The following is a 17,185-nucleotide window of genomic DNA, read 5'->3' as shown; positions in this document are numbered from 1 at the left end:
ATGGGGACCCTTTACGTCCTTTCATATCATGAGTGCCCTCCTCAGTCATTCACCCCAGGCTTCCTACCCTGGCCTTCCTACCCGCACCCCCCCCCCCGCCCCCGAGACCTTTTCTCTCATTCTGCTCCTCCCAGTTCCCTTACTGGGCTAGAGCAGGAACACCTGGCCCTGGGCAAAATTGGGACTGTCCCCTGACTACTGGAACCCCCACCTGAGAGAAGCCTGAAGGTTAAGTTGTGGTGGGGCAAAGGTATCCCCATTCTGTGGCTTCCAAATCCTAAAATGGAACAACAGCCGCCAAGAACCACAGCAGCAGGAAGTGTTTCAGACTTCAGAAAGATTTCTGAGGATCTGGACTCAGGGTCTTTAAGGGATCCTGACAGCTCTTCCCTCTGCCCCCAGTGCGGAGCCACGCCTGCGAGAACGACCAGTATGGGAAGCCAGGCGGCTGCTCTGACATCTGCCTGCTGGCCAACAGCCACAAGGCACGGACCTGCCGCTGCCGCTCCGGCTTCAGCCTGGGCAGTGATGGGAAGTCCTGCAAAAGTGAGTGACAGGGAAAGGCGGATGCATCTGCTGGGGGTGGAAGGGTGTCCTCAGATGTACCCCTCATAGCCTGCTGCTTCTCTTTGAGATGCAACGAAGTGAAGGCGAGATGGGACTTGAACAGGGCTTTTCCTACTGCCCCACTTGGGCTCCATAGAAGTCTATAAACTGCAATCATTCATTCACTCACAAGTATCTAGTGAGCACTGGCCATGTGTTTGGTGCTATTCTGGAAATGAGGATTCAACAAGGTAGATGTCATCCCTGGCCTTATGGAACTTATAGTGTAGTCAGAGAGAGATAAATAAATATGACTTTAAATAATAATAGATATATGAAGAAAATAAAACAGATAATACCGTTAGTTACGACAGGGAGAGATTTCTTGAAGATGTGGTATTTGAGCCAAGTTCTCTGTAAAGTAAGAAAGCCAACCATGTTGAGAAGAGCATTTCCAGCAGAGAAAATCGACATGCAAAGGCCCTGAGGCCAGTGTGAGCTTGGCGTGCTAGAGGAACAGCACAGAGACCAGCAGGGCTGAGTGGTATGAGTAAAAGGAGATAGGGAGGGAGAGGCTGGGTTTTATTCTAACTGAGATGAAAAGCTTGTGGTGACTGTGGAGAAAAGAAATGACGTGATTGGATTCACATTGTGTAAAACAAAATCACACTTCTGGTAGATGGAGGATGGGCAGTAGGGAAGTAGCCAGGAGGCTATTTCCGTGGTGTAGGCCAGAAGTAATGTGGTTTAGACTAGGATGGTAGCAGAGGAAGTTGTGAAAAGCCATCAATTTCCAACACATTTTGAAGGTACTCCTTTTAGGCCACTAATTTCACTAACAAGTAGTGGATACTTAACTGAAATCATGCTGTCCTTCCTCCACTTCCCACCTGAGCACACAAGTCAAAATCTCAGGGTGCAGTGGCCCTGGACCCAGAGTCAAACTTGTCAGTGTGTGTTCTGTTCTTCTGACATAGAACCCCACTTTTCCCACGTCTCACGACCTTGCACAGCCAAGGCAGTGCATCCCTCCAACTGAGAAGAGTGTGTGTGTGTGTGTGTGTGTGTGTGTGTGTATGTGTGACTTCATGCCTATTTGTGCCTTCTCTAGAGCCGGAGCATGAGCTGTTCCTTGTGTACGGCAAGGGCCGGCCAGGCATCATCCGGGGCATGGACATGGGGGCCAAGGTCCCGGACGAGCACATGATCCCCATCGAGAACCTCATGAACCCCCGGGCCCTGGACTTCCATGCAGAGACGGGCTTTATCTACTTTGCTGACACCACCAGCTACCTCATTGGCCGCCAGAAGATTGATGGCACTGAGCGGGAGACCATCCTGAAGGATGGTAAGAGCCTCCACAGTTGGAGGCGTGGGTAGGACTCGTGAAGGACATGGCACCCGGCGGGAGAAATCTGGGGCCTAGGCATCTCTTTCTTCGTGCCCTGTCAGCATAGTGAGTCCCCTGCTGAGCGGTTGGCTGGGCTGGTTGGCATGGAGATAAGGGGATAGACAGGTTGACCCCTGTGTGACCCTCTTCTTGGCTGAATCAAAAAGAGGCAGGAGGATGGATGGGTTAGGCAGCGTGGGCCGTCCTCGCCAGCCCTTGGGAAAACTCAGGGTCTCTCTGCCATTGGCTCAGAGCCCTGGTGCTGCACACAGCACACAGCCGGGAGAGGCCTGAGGCCCTGAATCAGAGCCAGGCTTGCTAAATCAGAGCAGGGCACACCCACACGTGTGCACACACAAGGTCTATGCAGCTAGATCTCACGGACACCAAAAACTGTACCCTTACATGTCACTAGAAAATAGTGCTTTGTGAGTTGCATCTAGTTTTTTTCCCTCTGAGCTGCTTGGGCAGGTCCACCATTCACTGTCTCCTGAACACCATGCACATGGAGGCTGCTGTGTTCTATGGGTACCATGCCAAACCTGCACTTGAGCCCCACTTGGGCTCCGTAACCGGTCAATCTGGCTGAGGCCAGTTACCACCCTTTGCCCTTCTCCCCACTCACTCTCTAGTACAGCTCAGAGAACCTCCGTTGTCAGCAATCATAAGACTGTGGGGAAATCAAAAGTAACTCCTCATCAGGAAAAGATTGGGGTTCCCTATATCGGGGGAGCTGCTATTTAAAGGACATTTGAGATGAAACCTTTGGCTAAGTGAAAAATTACTTCCTGATTTATTCATTTTGTTAGTTCAGGAGTTTTAGGCTTAGAATCTGGCATCACACTTGTGCCCCAAACCATGTCACATTGTCTCAGCTGTCCACATAAGCACAGGCCCCAAACTGCCCACATGTGAGAGCCCACGTCAGCCACATAGTTTCCCAGCCACCAGGTGCAGTTTTGAGTGATTCTGCCTAACACAGATGTGGCCACAAAGTGATCTTCTTTGTTCCTCCCTCCGGCCTCCTCTCATCCAGAGCACCAGATGCTTCCCACCTCCCTGACGGGCTCCAGTTGCTCCCAGCTCCTGTGTCCTACAGAGTCAGAGGCAGACACTTTGGAGCTTTTTTTGTGGCTTCCCCTCATGGCTTCCTCAACCCCCACAGGCATCCACAATGTGGAAGGTGTGGCTGTAGACTGGATGGGGGACAATCTGTACTGGACAGATGATGGGCCCAAGAAGACCATCAGTGTGGCAAGGTTGGAGAAAGCTGCTCAGACCCGCAAGACCTTAATCGAGGGCAAGATGACACACCCCAGGGCCATTGTGGTGGATCCACTTAATGGGTGAGTCCTCCCAGTCTTGGGGTGGGAGGAGCCAGGAGTATGTGGGTCTCAGAGAAATGGGGAAGGAGATGGGGAGGGAAGCCAGGGAGGGCAGCTGAGGTAGGCCACTTAAGCAAGAAGAGAGGTTGAAAGAGGAGCAGATGTCTCTGTCTTCAGGGCATTGGAAGTGATGCTTTCAATACATAAGTAGAAATTTGATCCTGTCCTCTACCAGTTCCCCTTACCCTTTGAATGGGCTCAGAGTCCTCTGCCGGTTCCCCTTTCCCTTTGAATCAGACCCAGGCTCCTTATCTGGCCCGCATGGCCCGGCCCTACAGGGCCCTATAGGTTTGCCTGACACTTGTCTGACCTCATCTGCACCTCGTTTCCTATACTTAGGAGTTCTGTGCCTGCTGCCTGCTGTCTTTTCCTCAAATAGACACCCCAGCAACCCCTGCCTCAGGGCTTTTGCTCTTGGACTTCCTCTGCCTGGAACGCCCAGATTCTTGCAGATCTGATTCCTTCTCCATGTCAGGTCTCAGCTCAAACGCTACCTCCTCGGAGAAGTCTTCCCCTGCTAGGGTTCCCCCAGCTGCTGTTCAGCCACTCTCCATCCCATCACTGTTCCATTTCCTTCCTGCTTTTATCATTCTCTGACGTGAACTACTTCTTCTGGTTCTTTTGTGTGTTGTGCTGGGGGTTAAACCCAGGGCCTCACGCATGCTAAGCAAGCACTCTACCATGACATGACTTTCTTGATTGACTTGTTTCTCATGGGAGTGGCGACCTTGGCTGACTTGGTCTCTGCTGCATCTCTGAGTGCCTGAACTATGCCCACTTTCAGTAACCACTCAGCAAATGTTGGTTGAATAAAAGAGATATGAAATGAATGCAATGTGTGGTCCAAGAATGAACAGGGCAGAAGACCCCTAGAAGCGGCTCTGGACACCACTCACGAATCAGGATTGTAGAAGAGGCTGCTGATGGCATAAGTGGCCCATGTGGTGCTGACCAGTTGCTGCCCACAGGTGGATGTACTGGACGGACTGGGAGGAGGACCCCAAGGACAGTCGGCGAGGGCGACTGGAGAGGGCGTGGATGGACGGCTCACACCGAGATATCTTTGTCACTTCCAAGACAGTGCTTTGGCCCAATGGGCTAAGCCTGGACATCCCAGCTGGGCGCCTCTACTGGGTGGATGCCTTCTATGACCGCATTGAGACCATACTTCTCAATGGCACAGACCGGAAGGTGGGCAGGCATGTGTGCATTACTAGACCACATTTATACATGCATGAGGCTATGTGTGAATATATGGGTATCTATGTGAGCAGGCCTGTGTGCTTCATGTATGTTTACCTGTGTCTGTAGTTGTATATATCTCTGTGTGTATGTTTCCTTTATTGTGTTGTCCAAGGATTACTTGTGGTAGTGTATGTTTGTGTTCATCCATCACACACATTCACAGCATGCTTCAGTGTGTCTGCACTAAAGTATGAGACCCTGAGAGATGGCATGTATGTATACCTGTTCATTTGGGTGGTTGTGCTCCATGAGTCATGTGTGTGCCTAGGTGTGTGGACCAAACTCTTAGTACATAAGGCCCTTCATGATATGGCCAATGACTACTTCTGTGGCCTCCTTTCTCCCCTTTGTCCCCATATTGCAACTTTCTTTTAACAAGTGATGCTAGACAGCTTGTAATTCCTAGCACACATGGCAGTGCCTCTGCCCCAGAGCTGTGGCTTATGCAGCTTTTTCTGTCTGAGAATCCACCCCAGCTCCTCTTCCCACTGGATTTCTCATGTGTGCCCTCCATGAGACCGTGGTTGCTCAAACACAAGACCATGTATTTTTCTTCTCTGAATGCCTACCACAGTTTGGCCCTTAATATATCATGATAAATGTTTATTGAATGGAGAAATGAATTCTGGCTCTCTGCTCAGTAGTGTATGTGGGGTAGGGGAATTTAAATGAATATAAATGACCCCAAGAGAAGACAGTATGGGCAACCCCGTCATCTTCATCCTTTATACGTTACCTGTGGGGTCAGGTTCTGGCATCTCACTGTGTGCAAAGCTATCACCCATATTAGCCAGAGCACCAGGCTAATGGGCAAAACAAGGGCAAGGCCCCGAACATAAACAAATGAATGTATGTAACATTTATCTCCCCGGGCCTCCCTCAGGCATACCCCCTTGTCTCCCCAACTCCTCAGAAACATCCCCTCTATTTCTAGATTGTGTATGAGGGTCCTGAGCTGAACCATGCATTTGGCCTGTGTCACCATGGCAACTACCTCTTTTGGACTGAATACCGGAGTGGCAGTGTCTACCGCTTAGAACGGGGCACAGGAGGCACACCCCCGACTGTCACTCTTCTGCGCAGCGAGCGTCCCCCTATCTTTGAGATCCGCATGTATGATGCCCAACAGCAACAAGGTACCCACTTTGGCTGGGGCTGGGGGCAGGGTGGTACCTAGATGGTGGAGTGGATATTGAGACGTCTCCCAACCCAGTTTGACTCTCTGTTCCTGTTTCTCTCCTTGCCCCATGTCAACATGCCCTTTGTTCTTTTGATATTTCTTTCCTCTTCTGTCTCCTCATTTTATGTGTCTCCTTGCCAATCCCCTCCCCTCCTAACCTTTCCTGATCCTGCTGCACCCATCCCTGTTCTGTCCTTCCCATATGCCTCCCTGTGATTCCTCCCCAACAGTGGGTACCAACAAATGCCGGGTGAACAATGGCGGCTGCAGCAGCCTGTGCCTGGCCACCCCTGGGAGCCGCCAGTGTGCTTGCGCTGAGGACCAAGTGTTGGACGCAGACGGCGTCACTTGCTTGGGTACAAGGGGCCTGGTGGGATGGATTGGGAAGCAGACCCCACCAGAGGGATGTCACAGAGAGGGCAGGAGAGGCAGAAGGACCCTGTGGGGCCTATAGGAAGCCAGGCATGGGGGTGAGAGAAGGTTCTGGGGGCTGGGAGGGGATCAAGGGGCCTGAGGGATGGCGGAATGTGAAAGGTTATGAAGATCAAGAGAAACTGAGTGAGAAACAGGACAACTATGGAAGGAAGAAGATATTCTTGACTCCTTTTAACTTTAATTCCCCATTATCAAAGTAAAATAATAGTAGTTCAAAATATTGGAAATTAGAGAGCAAAAAAGCCCAAAGCTCACCATCAAATACCCACCATATTGTTAGCATGGTGGTAAATTACACACCATCCTTTTTAGATGGGTTATACTGTTTTTTGTTTTGTTTTGTTTTTTAATGTCATTGTATGTTTATACCTTTATTTACTTATTTATATGCGGTGCTGAGAATCAAACCCAATACCTCACACATGCTAAGCAAGTGCCCTACCTCTGAGCTACAATCCTAGCCCTACACTCTTGTTTTTTACACAGCTATCATCATAGCTATATATGAACTATCTTCTACTACCAACCCGTGCCTTCCCCTTTTTTTTCTGAGACAGGGTCTCACTGAGTTGCTGAGGCTGGCCAGGAACTTGAGATCCCCCTGCCTCAGGCTCCTGAGTCTCTGGGATATAAGCCTGCACTACTGTGCCTGGCCTCTTCAGCATTTTTGACTCATGTGTCATAGTATTTTCTGTGTTATTATTGTGTTATTTAATTTATTTTTTTATTGCAATGTTGGGGATCAAACCCACCTGCTAGGCTAGTGTTTTACCACTGAACAACATCCCTGACCCTTATTGCATTGTTTATATATCCCTGTTGTTAAAAATAAAAGGGGAGGGGCTGGGGTCCTGGCTCAGTGGTAGAGCACTTGCCTCGAATGTGTGGGGCAATGGGTTCGATCCTCAGCACCACATAAATAAATAAAGTAAAACTATTGTGTCCATCTACAACTAAAAATTTTTTAAATAATTTTTTAAATAAATAAATGAATAAAAGGGGAGTCTGGGGATGTAGCTCAGTAGGTAAGGATTTGATACCTAGCACTACAAAAAAGGTTTTAAAAATAAAAGTGGGCCATGTTCATTGTAGCAAGAAATAAATATGAAGTATATAAAAATGTAAGGCAGAAAGTACAAATCACCCCAAATTCTACCACCCCTAGATAAGCACTGTTGCCATTTTGGGGAGCATCCTCCCAAACATTTCTCTCTGCATTACTTTTACATAAATGGAATTGTGCTGCACATGCTGTTCTGTGTCCTGCTTTTGTCACTTGGCAGTATGTCATGAACACATAAGCAGCATTTTTAATCGCTAAAATATATTTCATTTAGTAGTGTTCCATATTTTGTTCAACCATTTCTCTACTGTTGGATGTTTAGATTGTTTCCAGTTTTTTTTTTGTTGTTGTTGTTGTTATAATAACAGCCAGCATTTATTGAGCATATACTCTGTGCAGAGCACTGTTATGAGTCTTTCTCATGCAGTAACTTAGTCCTTAAAACATCCCTGTGGGGAAGGTGTTTTCATTATTTCCACTTTACAGGTAAAGAAACCAAGGCACAAAGTTAGAGCAGCATTCAAACATAAGTCTGACTTAGAGCCCATTTCTTTCTTTCTTTTTTTTTTTTTTTTTGTACTGGAGATCAAACCCAGGAGTGCTCAACCACCAAGCCTACATCCCCAGCCTTTTTAAAAATATTTTATTTAGGGACAGGGTCTTGCTGAGTTGCTTAGGGCCTCACTTAGTTTCTGGAGCTGGTTTTGAACTCACGATCCTCCTGCCTTAGCCTCCTGGGATTATAGGTGTGCGTGCATCACCATGCCCCGCAGAGCCCATTTCTTTTCTTTTCTTTTTTTTTTTAATATTTATTTCTTAGTTGTACACAATACCTTTATTTTCTTTATTTATTTTTATGTGGTGCTGAGGATCGAACCCAGAGCCTCGCACATGCTAGGCGAGCACTCTACCGCTGAGCCACAACCCCAGCCCCAAGAACCCATTTCTTAATTCCCACTCTGCCATTACTCTCATCTTGTCTTCCCATATTCTGGATGATTTCCGTACAGCAGACTCCCAGGAGTGAAAAGGGTTAGTGGAATTTAGTGTTCAGCTAAGATGGAGAGAGAGTATCAGCAGAGGAGGGTGAGGCACGGAGGGGCCAGGGTAATGAAGGTCATCTTGGTGGACATTGAGTTCACCAGCAACCTGGGAACCCTGTACAAATAGAGGTTGGCATAATCTAATAATGTGAAAGTCAACACTGATTTTTTAGAAAAGAGAGAGAAAGAATACACAGGAAGCACTAGTGAGATGCAAGGAGGACACACACCTACCTCCAGGCTAGTGGTTCATGGCATAAGGAGAGAAAATAGCCACCCATAGGACCCAGGGAAAATTTCATAGGTTGGAGATGGGTAGATTGGGTCAGAAATGGAAAGTGCACAGATGTAGGGCCTGGGAGACAGGGGCTGACACTGTGCTCCTGGATTTTTGCACTTACCAATGTGAATGTAGACAAAGGACACAGTGATTTCACTGTTAAGAAGGCTAAAACAGATGGTGATGTGTAACAACTGTGTTGGAGACAGGAAGGGTGGAGCCTGCAGAGTTCTGAGGCCTGTCTTCACTTCTGCTGGTGGGGTAGATACATCTGCAAAAAAAAAAAAAAAGGTCCAGAGACCAGGGCAGGGTCCTGGGAATCCCCGAGATGACTTCCAAGGGGAAAGGGCAAAGAGCAGGGGCAGAGAGGGCTGCTTGGTAGTGAGAAAAGTATGGGACTCTCTTGGAAGCTGTTTTATGCTTGGGCTATGTCAAAGTACAAAAATTACTAAGTAAACATCAACAGTGTTTCTTGAGAAACAATTGTAGCTTCCATCCAGATAATTTGTTCATGAAGATTCATGTACTAGGGATAATTACTCTGTATATTATTAAAACATAGTAAGGGGCTGGGAAATGTGGCTCAGGGGTGGAGTGGTTGCCTGGCATGCCCTGGGTTTGATCTCCAGCACCACTGATGATGATGACGATAATAATAATAATAATAATAGTTATTATTATTATTATTTAATAAAACATAGTAAAACAAAAAAACATACAGGGGGCTTAACCTGGGTCTGACCTTCCCCCTCACATTCCTGTGGTGCCCACAGCGAACCCATCCTACGTGCCCCCACCCCAGTGCCAGCCAGGCGAGTTCGCCTGTGCCAACAGCCGCTGTGTCCAGGAGCGCTGGAAATGTGATGGAGACAATGACTGCCTGGACAATAGTGATGAGGCCCCGGCTCTCTGCCGTGAGTATCCCCACCCCCTGAACCCCCCACCTGTTGGATAGCAGGCAGAAGGCTCTGGTAGCACCTGTCCCTGACTGGGCAGATAGAGAACTGGGGTCACACCCTCTCACCCCACACCTGTCCCCTCCCCAGATCAGCACACCTGCCCTTCAGACCGATTCAAATGTGAGAACAACCGATGCATCCCCAACCGCTGGCTCTGTGACGGGGACAACGACTGTGGAAACAGTGAGGACGAGTCCAATGCCACTTGTTCAGGTGTGGAATGGGGGTAGGGCAGGTGGGCAGCCAGGCCTGGGAAGACAGAGAAGCCTCGGGGAGAAATGAAAAAGCTCAGGACCTCGAGGGCAGAGGGGATGGATCTTGGGAGAAGGCAAGTCTGCCCCTTCCCTGGAAGGCTGGCAGGGCTCTGCTGTCAGGGAACTGGGGGACAGGGGAGCTCCAGATTGGAGAAGAGCAGCAAGGCAGGGCGATCCTCTTTGTGAAGGACACAAGAGGCCTCTTGAGAGACGAGACATGAGACCATATAGATGGTTTCGAACTTCTCCAAGAGGAAGGGTTTTGAGCCCTGGGGAATAAGGGTCTCCAAAGGCAGAGAGTAAAGGCAAATAATCAGGGAAGAAAAGGACTAAGAGAAGGTCAGGGCTGTAAGCACTCCTACCTGTCCCCGTCCCCCAGCTCGTACCTGCCCACCCAACCAGTTCTCCTGTGCCAGTGGACGCTGCATCCCCATCTCCTGGACCTGCGATCTGGATGATGACTGTGGGGACCGCTCTGATGAATCAGCCTCTTGTGGTGAGAGGGACAGTAGAAAGGCCAGGCTGGGCCTGGTGGTGGGCAGAGGAAGCCCATGAGCCCATGCCCTGGGGTGGGGGCCTGGAGAGATCCTGCACCTTAGTACCTTGGTGGCCTTGAGCAAGTTACTTCATCTCCATGGCCTCCGTGGGTTTCATTTGTCAAGTGGGGCCAATAACAGCACTGACATCACAGCACTGATGTGGGGGCTCAGGGTGCTCAAGCACACAAAGCACTTAGCCCAGGGCTTATAACGGTGCCTGGTAGGAATGAGGGAGCAGTTTCCTGCTGAGCACCTGGCCTTCCTTCCCCATCCGAGTGGCCTACAGGCTGCTGGTTATGGGAGGGCCCCCTGTTTGGTGCATGAATGTTGTGTGATCTTGAGGGCCTTACTCGGCTATCCTTTCTCCCTGACAGCATATCCTACCTGTTTTCCTCTGACGCAGTTTACCTGTAACAATGGCAGATGTATCAACATCAACTGGCGATGTGACAATGGTAAGAGCTTGCCTCCAGTCACCCACCCCCATTCCTAGGAAAGTTAGAAGCCACATCCAGATCCTGGATAGGGAGGAAAGAAGCTTTAGAATCAAGAGCTGGGGCTCCCTCCAGTACACAGAAGTCCTGCTGGGTTGGCTGAAAGCAAAAAGGAGCCAGAAATGCCATAGGAAACCAAGGCTGACTGAAGGGAGGCCCTACCCATCGTCTATTAGCACCATTTCTGCCCCTAGCAGGGCCTGAGCTGCCCACCCTCTGACAGGGCTCAGGGGCCAGGGTGAGATGAGCAAGAAGGACAGAGCAATGAGAGCCTGACTCCTTTTTTCCTATAACCCCCCATTTTCTGGGGACCTTGGTACGGACCCTAGGCTCTGGGCTCCAGGCCGGGAGCCCACTTGGCAGTCAGCCATGGACCAGGTGATGTCAGCCCCAAGTTGCAGGGGCCTCCACATGTGTAAATGTGTGCACAGGTGACTGTTGTGTGTGTGTCATCTTGGGATCTGTCGTGTCTGGTGTGGTGTCATGTTGTGATGTGCTGCCCCAGTGGCTCCAGCCCTGGCTCGCATGTGCAGATGGGTGGGTCGGCGCCATGTTGCCCTCCTCCTTGCTGGGTCTCGTGTGCCAATGGTTGCCCTGGCGGTTTCTGTGTTTCAGAGAAGGATTGTGGGGACGGCTCTGACGAAAAGACCTGTCCTGAGCCTGCCGGTCAGTGCATAGAAGCACATGCACCATCACCCCAGAGTCCCAACTGCTCCCCAGGATCCCCAGGCCCCCTGCCCCAGAGCTATAGTCAGATATGAAGGAAAAGCAGCAGAGAGGAGAAAAGGGGGAAAAAAAAAAACAGAAAGAAAACAGTGGATGAGGAGGAAGTGGAAAGGACAGAGGGGACCACTCAAAGGAGAGATGACAGAGAGATGGTGAGGAGAAGGCCAGGATGTGGGGGAGGAGAGAGTTGGGGAAACAAAATAACTGGAAAAGGAACAGGAACACGACCCAAGAGGGACAGCCAAACCCCAGCCTTCCCATGTGTCCTATGGATGTGGGGGAATTTCAGCAGCCTCTAGCCCAGGGCCCAGAAGACAGGGTGTTCATTCATCCAGGCTCAGACACCTTCTCCAGAACACCCCAACCTTCCCAGCTGCAGGCAGGCCCCTGAGAGCTAGCACCCAGTCATGGTGCCTGGGGTGCCCACACTCAGACTGGGGCCTCATGAAACCCTCTTCAGCCCAGCAGAGAGGCCCTATCTACATTCTGCCTACCTCTGCCTCCCAAATCACAGAAACCCCTGCGCGTCCCTCCAAAGCAAGCAGACCCTGTTCCCACACCCCAATGCAAAGGGAAAGCGACGTCTCCTTTCCCACCCCAGCCTTTCTGAGACTGAGGAAGGGGCCCTCCTGGAGCCCACCCTGCCCCTGCCCCACGGGCCATGGTGCATGCTGCAGTCTATGCAGTTTCTGTGTCTTTTCTGTTTGTTATTTTCTCAGTGGGAGGTTGGGGGGTATCTGTGGGTGGGAATGAGGAGGTGGAGGGGGCCAAGCTGGGGTCACAGAGAAGGCTGCTCTGCTGACCTCCTTCTTGCCTCTCCCCTTCTCCCCCCAGACAATGACTGTGGGGACAACAGTGATGAGGCTGGCTGCAGCCACTCCTGCTCTAGTACCCAGTTCAAGTGTAACAGCGGCCGCTGCATCCCTGAGCACTGGACCTGTGATGGGGACAATGACTGCGGGGACTACAGCGATGAGACGCACGCCAACTGCACCAACCAGGGTGGGCACCTGGGGACCTGCGGCGGGGGGGGGAGATCATGCCTACTGCATCAGCCCCTTGGCCCATCCATCCATCTGCCCACCTCACTGTGGGTTGGTCAGCGTCTGGAAACCCAAGATAGCTGAGACCTGGCTCTCTCTTTCCTTCAGGAAGTTCCAGTCCTGTGGGAGAGGGAGATTGCCAACAAATTATTGCCACACACTGCTAAGATCACGGGCTTCGAAGTTGGGTGGCCTTGGTTTGAGCTCCAGTTCTGCAACTTATTATCTGAGTGGCCTTGGGCAAGCTACTTAATCTCTGTGGGCCTCTGAATTTCCTCTGCAAAGGGGGGTAATAATAGCACTGACATCACAGCGCTGATATGGGGCTTTAGTGAGATTGTGTAAAGAGCACTCAGCACAAAGCTGTGTTTGGTAAATAATAAATTGAAAAAAAGGGTGCTAGTAGGTAGGGATGAGTGAGCACAAGGGAACCAGAGCGGGGAGGGGTTGGCTCAGTGAGCCTCAGATGCCCAGGCCTCCAGTGCTCCTGGGAGTGTGGGGGCTGTTTCCTGGAGCTGCACAGGCCCTCTTTAGGTATATTGGTCTCTTAGTTCTGGCTGATTGTTGCCATGGAAGAATGTAGACCAGAGTTGCCCTGGCTTCAAGAAAATCAGAAATGATGATTTTTGAGTGAAATCCACCCAGATTTTTAACACTGGCATATTAGTTTCCTAGGGCGTCTGTCACAAAGACCACAAACTGAGTGACTTAGACAACAGAAATACATTGTCTCACAGTTCAGATGGTTAGGGGTCCAAGATCAGACTGTCAACAGGGCTGCTCCTTCTGGGGCTAGAAGGGAGCACCTGGTCCAGGCCTGTCTCCTCACTTCCACTGGTTTTCTGGTGACTTTTGGCATTCCTTGACATGTAGATGCCTTACCGGCTTCTCTTTACATGGTGTCTTCCCTGTGCGTCTGCCTCTGGGTCCAGTTTTCTCTTTATATAAGGATACAGGTCATTAATTAAGCCCCACCCTAATGACCTCATTTTAAATTGATCATTGGCAAAAATACTGTTTCCAAATAAGGCACCATTCATAGGTATGATGGGCTAAATTCAGCCCATAACCACTGGTGGTTGATTTGAAAAGTTTTAAAAAAACACCACAGGCTAAAACCTTTCTGCAGGCCTCATCTGGCCCATAGCCTGCCAGCCTACAAACTCTGCCTTAGGGAGTTAAGCCATGCTCCCACACAAGTAGGAGTACTGAGCAGCACTGAGCACCTGCTGTGAGCCCAGCCTGAGAGGGAGGACCAGGAAGGTCACAGGAGGCTTGGGAAACAGTAACCAAGTCTCCAGGGCCACCTCTGAAAAGGTCTCAAAGATGGGGAGACAGGTGTTAATGCCTTGAGTTTCTAAAAAAGAGCCCCTAGAGACTGTATGGTATAGGGAAAAGAACTCCCTGGCCCTTCCCAATGGCCAGACGAACCTGGACAGTTGGCTTCCTCAACCTAGGCTTCCTCTGCTATGAAATGAGACGCGACTGGTGAGGCCTGGCACATGGCATCAGGGGCGTCCCGACTGGTAGTGATGGTTAACTCTGGTTCTGACCTGGGATGGCCTGGGACCATTTGAAAGGATTTGGTGAGGGATTCGACTCAGGGTAAAGGGACAAGAGGGCAGGACTTCCAATGGGGGAGGGGAGTGCACTGGAGAAGCCAGTAGTTAAAGACTGAGGGGAACCTGAGCACTTCCATAGGGTGATGGTAGGGTCAGGCAGACCAGTCAGGCTGCAGAGAAGGCTCCTGAGGCTGTCCCCAAAGTGGGCAGATTACAACAGCAGGGGAGAGTCAGGCAGAGTCTTGTCGGGTGGCACTGGGGACCTGTGGAAGGTGACGTGATGTGGGAGGCATTTTAGGAAGGCAAACCTGGAAGGTGATTAGATTAAAAAGAGATTCAGGGGCCTGAGGAAGGGAAGTGAGCTCAGAGGCTGCTACTGAGATGAGAGCATCAGCCTGTCCTTGGCGGGGAAGGTGGAGGTGCGGGGCCACAGTGGTCCGAGTACGAGGCTCAGCCCAGCCATATGTGCTTCTTACGAGGGTGGTATGTCTGCTGCACTCCTGGCCCCCAGTCAGGTCCCGGCCCAGCAGCCAGAGCCATCCTGATGGAACAGCTAGTCCTGCCCCAGTGCTGGCCTGTGCATTGGTTCCCTACACAGCTGGAATAAATGACAAAACCCTGTCCATGGCCTGCAGGGCCCCTTCCCCTACCTCTGACCTGTGCTCCTGTCATTGGTCTCCAGTCCGCCTCCTGGGCATTTTCTGAGTACGTGGAGTAGTCCTGTCTCAGGGAGGCACCAGCGGTCCCCTTTGTCTGGAGTGTGTCCAGGTGTCCATGCAACTCGTTCTCACTTCAAGTGCCTCCTGCCCAGAGGCCTCCCCTCACCTTATCTAAACTATCATCCCACCCTGCTGGAGCCCTACCTGGCTTTGTCTCCACAGCATGTGTCATTACCTAGATCTGTGTGCCGTCCTCATTGTCTCCCTCCCCACTGGGACCTGAGCTCCACTGGGGCAAGGACTTTTTGTCTCGGTCACAGCCTGTACCTTGGACTGTGCCTGGTACACAGCCAGCACTCAAGAGATGTTTGTAGGATGAATGAGAGAAACAGGCTAAGGTGGGGGGCATTGGAACTCTGACCTGGCAAATCGCCTATCCAGTTGCCATCACTTGTGTAAAATGGGGACATCAGACAGGGTGGTCGCTGTGTCCTTGAAGGTGTAACATCTGCCTCTGGTACCAAGTTAGTGCTTCCAGGGGCATCAGCATGGCTCACAGGACTCTCCAGGCTGCCTCAACTCAGAGCTCCAGGCTGGGCATAGTGGGAGGGGGCAGGGGGAAGCTGACCGGGAGCTCCTCCCCCTCCTGACAACCTCCCCTGTCCCCCTGCAGCCACAAGACCCCCTGGTGGCTGCCACACTGATGAGTTCCAGTGCCGGCTGGATGGACTATGCATCCCCCTGAGGTGGCGCTGTGATGGGGACACTGACTGCATGGATTCCAGTGATGAGAAGAGCTGTGAGGGAGTGACCCATGTCTGTGACCCAAATGTCAAGTTTGGCTGCAAAGACTCAGGTGAAGAGAGTTGGAGAGAACCTGCCTGGGGGGGTGACGTGGGCAGGAGGAAAGCATCTGGAGAATAGAGCAGTGGCAAGGGGGACAGCACTACTGTGTGGGGTGGGAGTAGGGACATTGTGACACAAAGGCATCATATACTGGAGGAAGCATGAAGGGGCCAGGGCCTGCACAAAGACCCCCCCCCCCGGAACAAAACCCTGACCAGAGTTGAGCTTCAGTACTTCCTGCCTTTTTCGTTGGCCATGTGAATTTGACAGAAAAAGCCTCAAGGTTCCTAGTGGGCCCCCAGACACTGCAGTGATGACCCTATTAGAGAAGCCCACTAGGACTGGGAAGAAAGGCAACGAGGGGTCCCACTCCACTGTCCTGGCTGCTCATACTGCACCCATTCCTCAGCTCGGTGCATCAGCAAAGCGTGGGTGTGTGATGGTGACAGTGACTGTGAAGATAACTCAGATGAGGAGAACTGTGAGTCCTTGGCCTGCAGGCCACCCTCACACCCCTGTGCCAACAATACCTCAGTCTGCCTGCCCCCTGACAAGCTGTGCGATGGGAACGACGACTGTGGAGATGGCTCGGATGAGGGCGAGCTCTGCGGTGAGACCCAGGGTCAGGGGGGTGGGGAGGAGTTTGGGGCTAAGAGCCAGCAACACCCAGAGCAGACACCAATGGCCTGTGTAGATGTAGGGCTCACAGTGCCATGGTGCCAAGTATCCCACAACGTTAACAGCATTTACTCCATGGAGCAGCCCTGGGAGGCAGGGACCATTACATATCCATTTCACTGATGGGAAAATGGAGGCAGGCACAGAGAGGTTCAGTAACCTGCCCACAGGTGCAAATCCCTCACCCACAGTCATACCAAAGGGCAGGGAGGCTCAGGCCTGTGGGATGCAGGCACGGAGTAGCGTGCTGATGGTCAGTGCAGGCATCTTCGGGAGGTGGAGATTTAACTGGATTCCCAAGGACATTCGGCAGAGCTTCAGAGTGATTAAGAAGGTGGGGGAGGAGGGTGGACATTCAAGTTCCAAAGAAATGAGGTTGGAGGAGTGGTGGTGGGTTAGGAAGTCTGCACCGCGTGACTTGGGGTAAGGAGCAGAACAACCTTATCTGTCCTCCGAACCAGGCAGGGACCCCGCTCCTTGAAAGAAGAGTAGGAGATAAGGCTGGCTGGGACTGAGAAACTGCTGACACACCAGTCAGGGCTGGCGGTTACAGGGTGTGTCAGAGGACCCAGGGCAGAATATTCCTGGCCACACCCACCCAAATCACCTCAACCAGGAAAGCCAGGGGGAAGGGGACTGGACTCAAAGACCCCCCACCAGGAAGGAGGCATGAAGTTGGGCTCCCAACTGCAAGCCTGAGAAGGGACAAGGAAATAGAAACTACAGAGGGAGAAGTGGGGAGAATTGAAAGGCTGGTCCCAGCTGTTGGGTGCTGGGTCCCAACCCTGACTCTGAGGGAGCCTGGCAAGCGTTGGGACAGAGGCTTAGCAGGAATGGAGAAGAAGGGGCTGTGGGAGG

The 17,185-nt window shown here is 51.3% G+C and overlaps 1 protein-coding gene across 5 annotated transcripts in view; it reads left to right on the top strand.

The window, feature by feature from the left end:
• The window catches only part of Lrp1 (LDL receptor related protein 1), an 83,213-nt gene that overhangs the window by 27,540 nt on the left and 38,488 nt on the right, over nt 1-17,185 (top strand). For all 5 annotated transcript variants that reach the window (XM_048806787.1, XM_015483154.2, XM_048806781.1 and 2 more), the window contains exons 10-22: nt 403-546; nt 1,658-1,894; nt 3,102-3,282; nt 4,290-4,512; nt 5,501-5,702; nt 5,977-6,102; nt 9,341-9,481; nt 9,614-9,739; nt 10,160-10,276; nt 10,694-10,774; nt 12,374-12,541; nt 15,477-15,659; nt 16,059-16,259. In XM_048806787.1, the coding sequence (XP_048662744.1) occupies nt 403-546; nt 1,658-1,894; nt 3,102-3,282; nt 4,290-4,512; nt 5,501-5,702; nt 5,977-6,102; nt 9,341-9,481; nt 9,614-9,739; nt 10,160-10,276; nt 10,694-10,774; nt 12,374-12,541; nt 15,477-15,659; nt 16,059-16,259 (2,130 nt within the window). The remainder of the gene's footprint in view (nt 1-402; nt 547-1,657; nt 1,895-3,101; nt 3,283-4,289; nt 4,513-5,500; nt 5,703-5,976; nt 6,103-9,340; nt 9,482-9,613; nt 9,740-10,159; nt 10,277-10,693; nt 10,775-12,373; nt 12,542-15,476; nt 15,660-16,058; nt 16,260-17,185) is intronic.

Source organism: Marmota marmota, unplaced genomic scaffold (genome assembly GCF_001458135.2).
Source record: "Marmota marmota marmota unplaced genomic scaffold, marMar, whole genome shotgun sequence".
Classification (NCBI taxonomy): domain Eukaryota; kingdom Metazoa; phylum Chordata; class Mammalia; order Rodentia; family Sciuridae; genus Marmota; species Marmota marmota.
The sequence above is the reverse complement of the archived record's forward strand: the minus strand, read 5'-3'. Positions and strand labels throughout refer to the sequence as shown.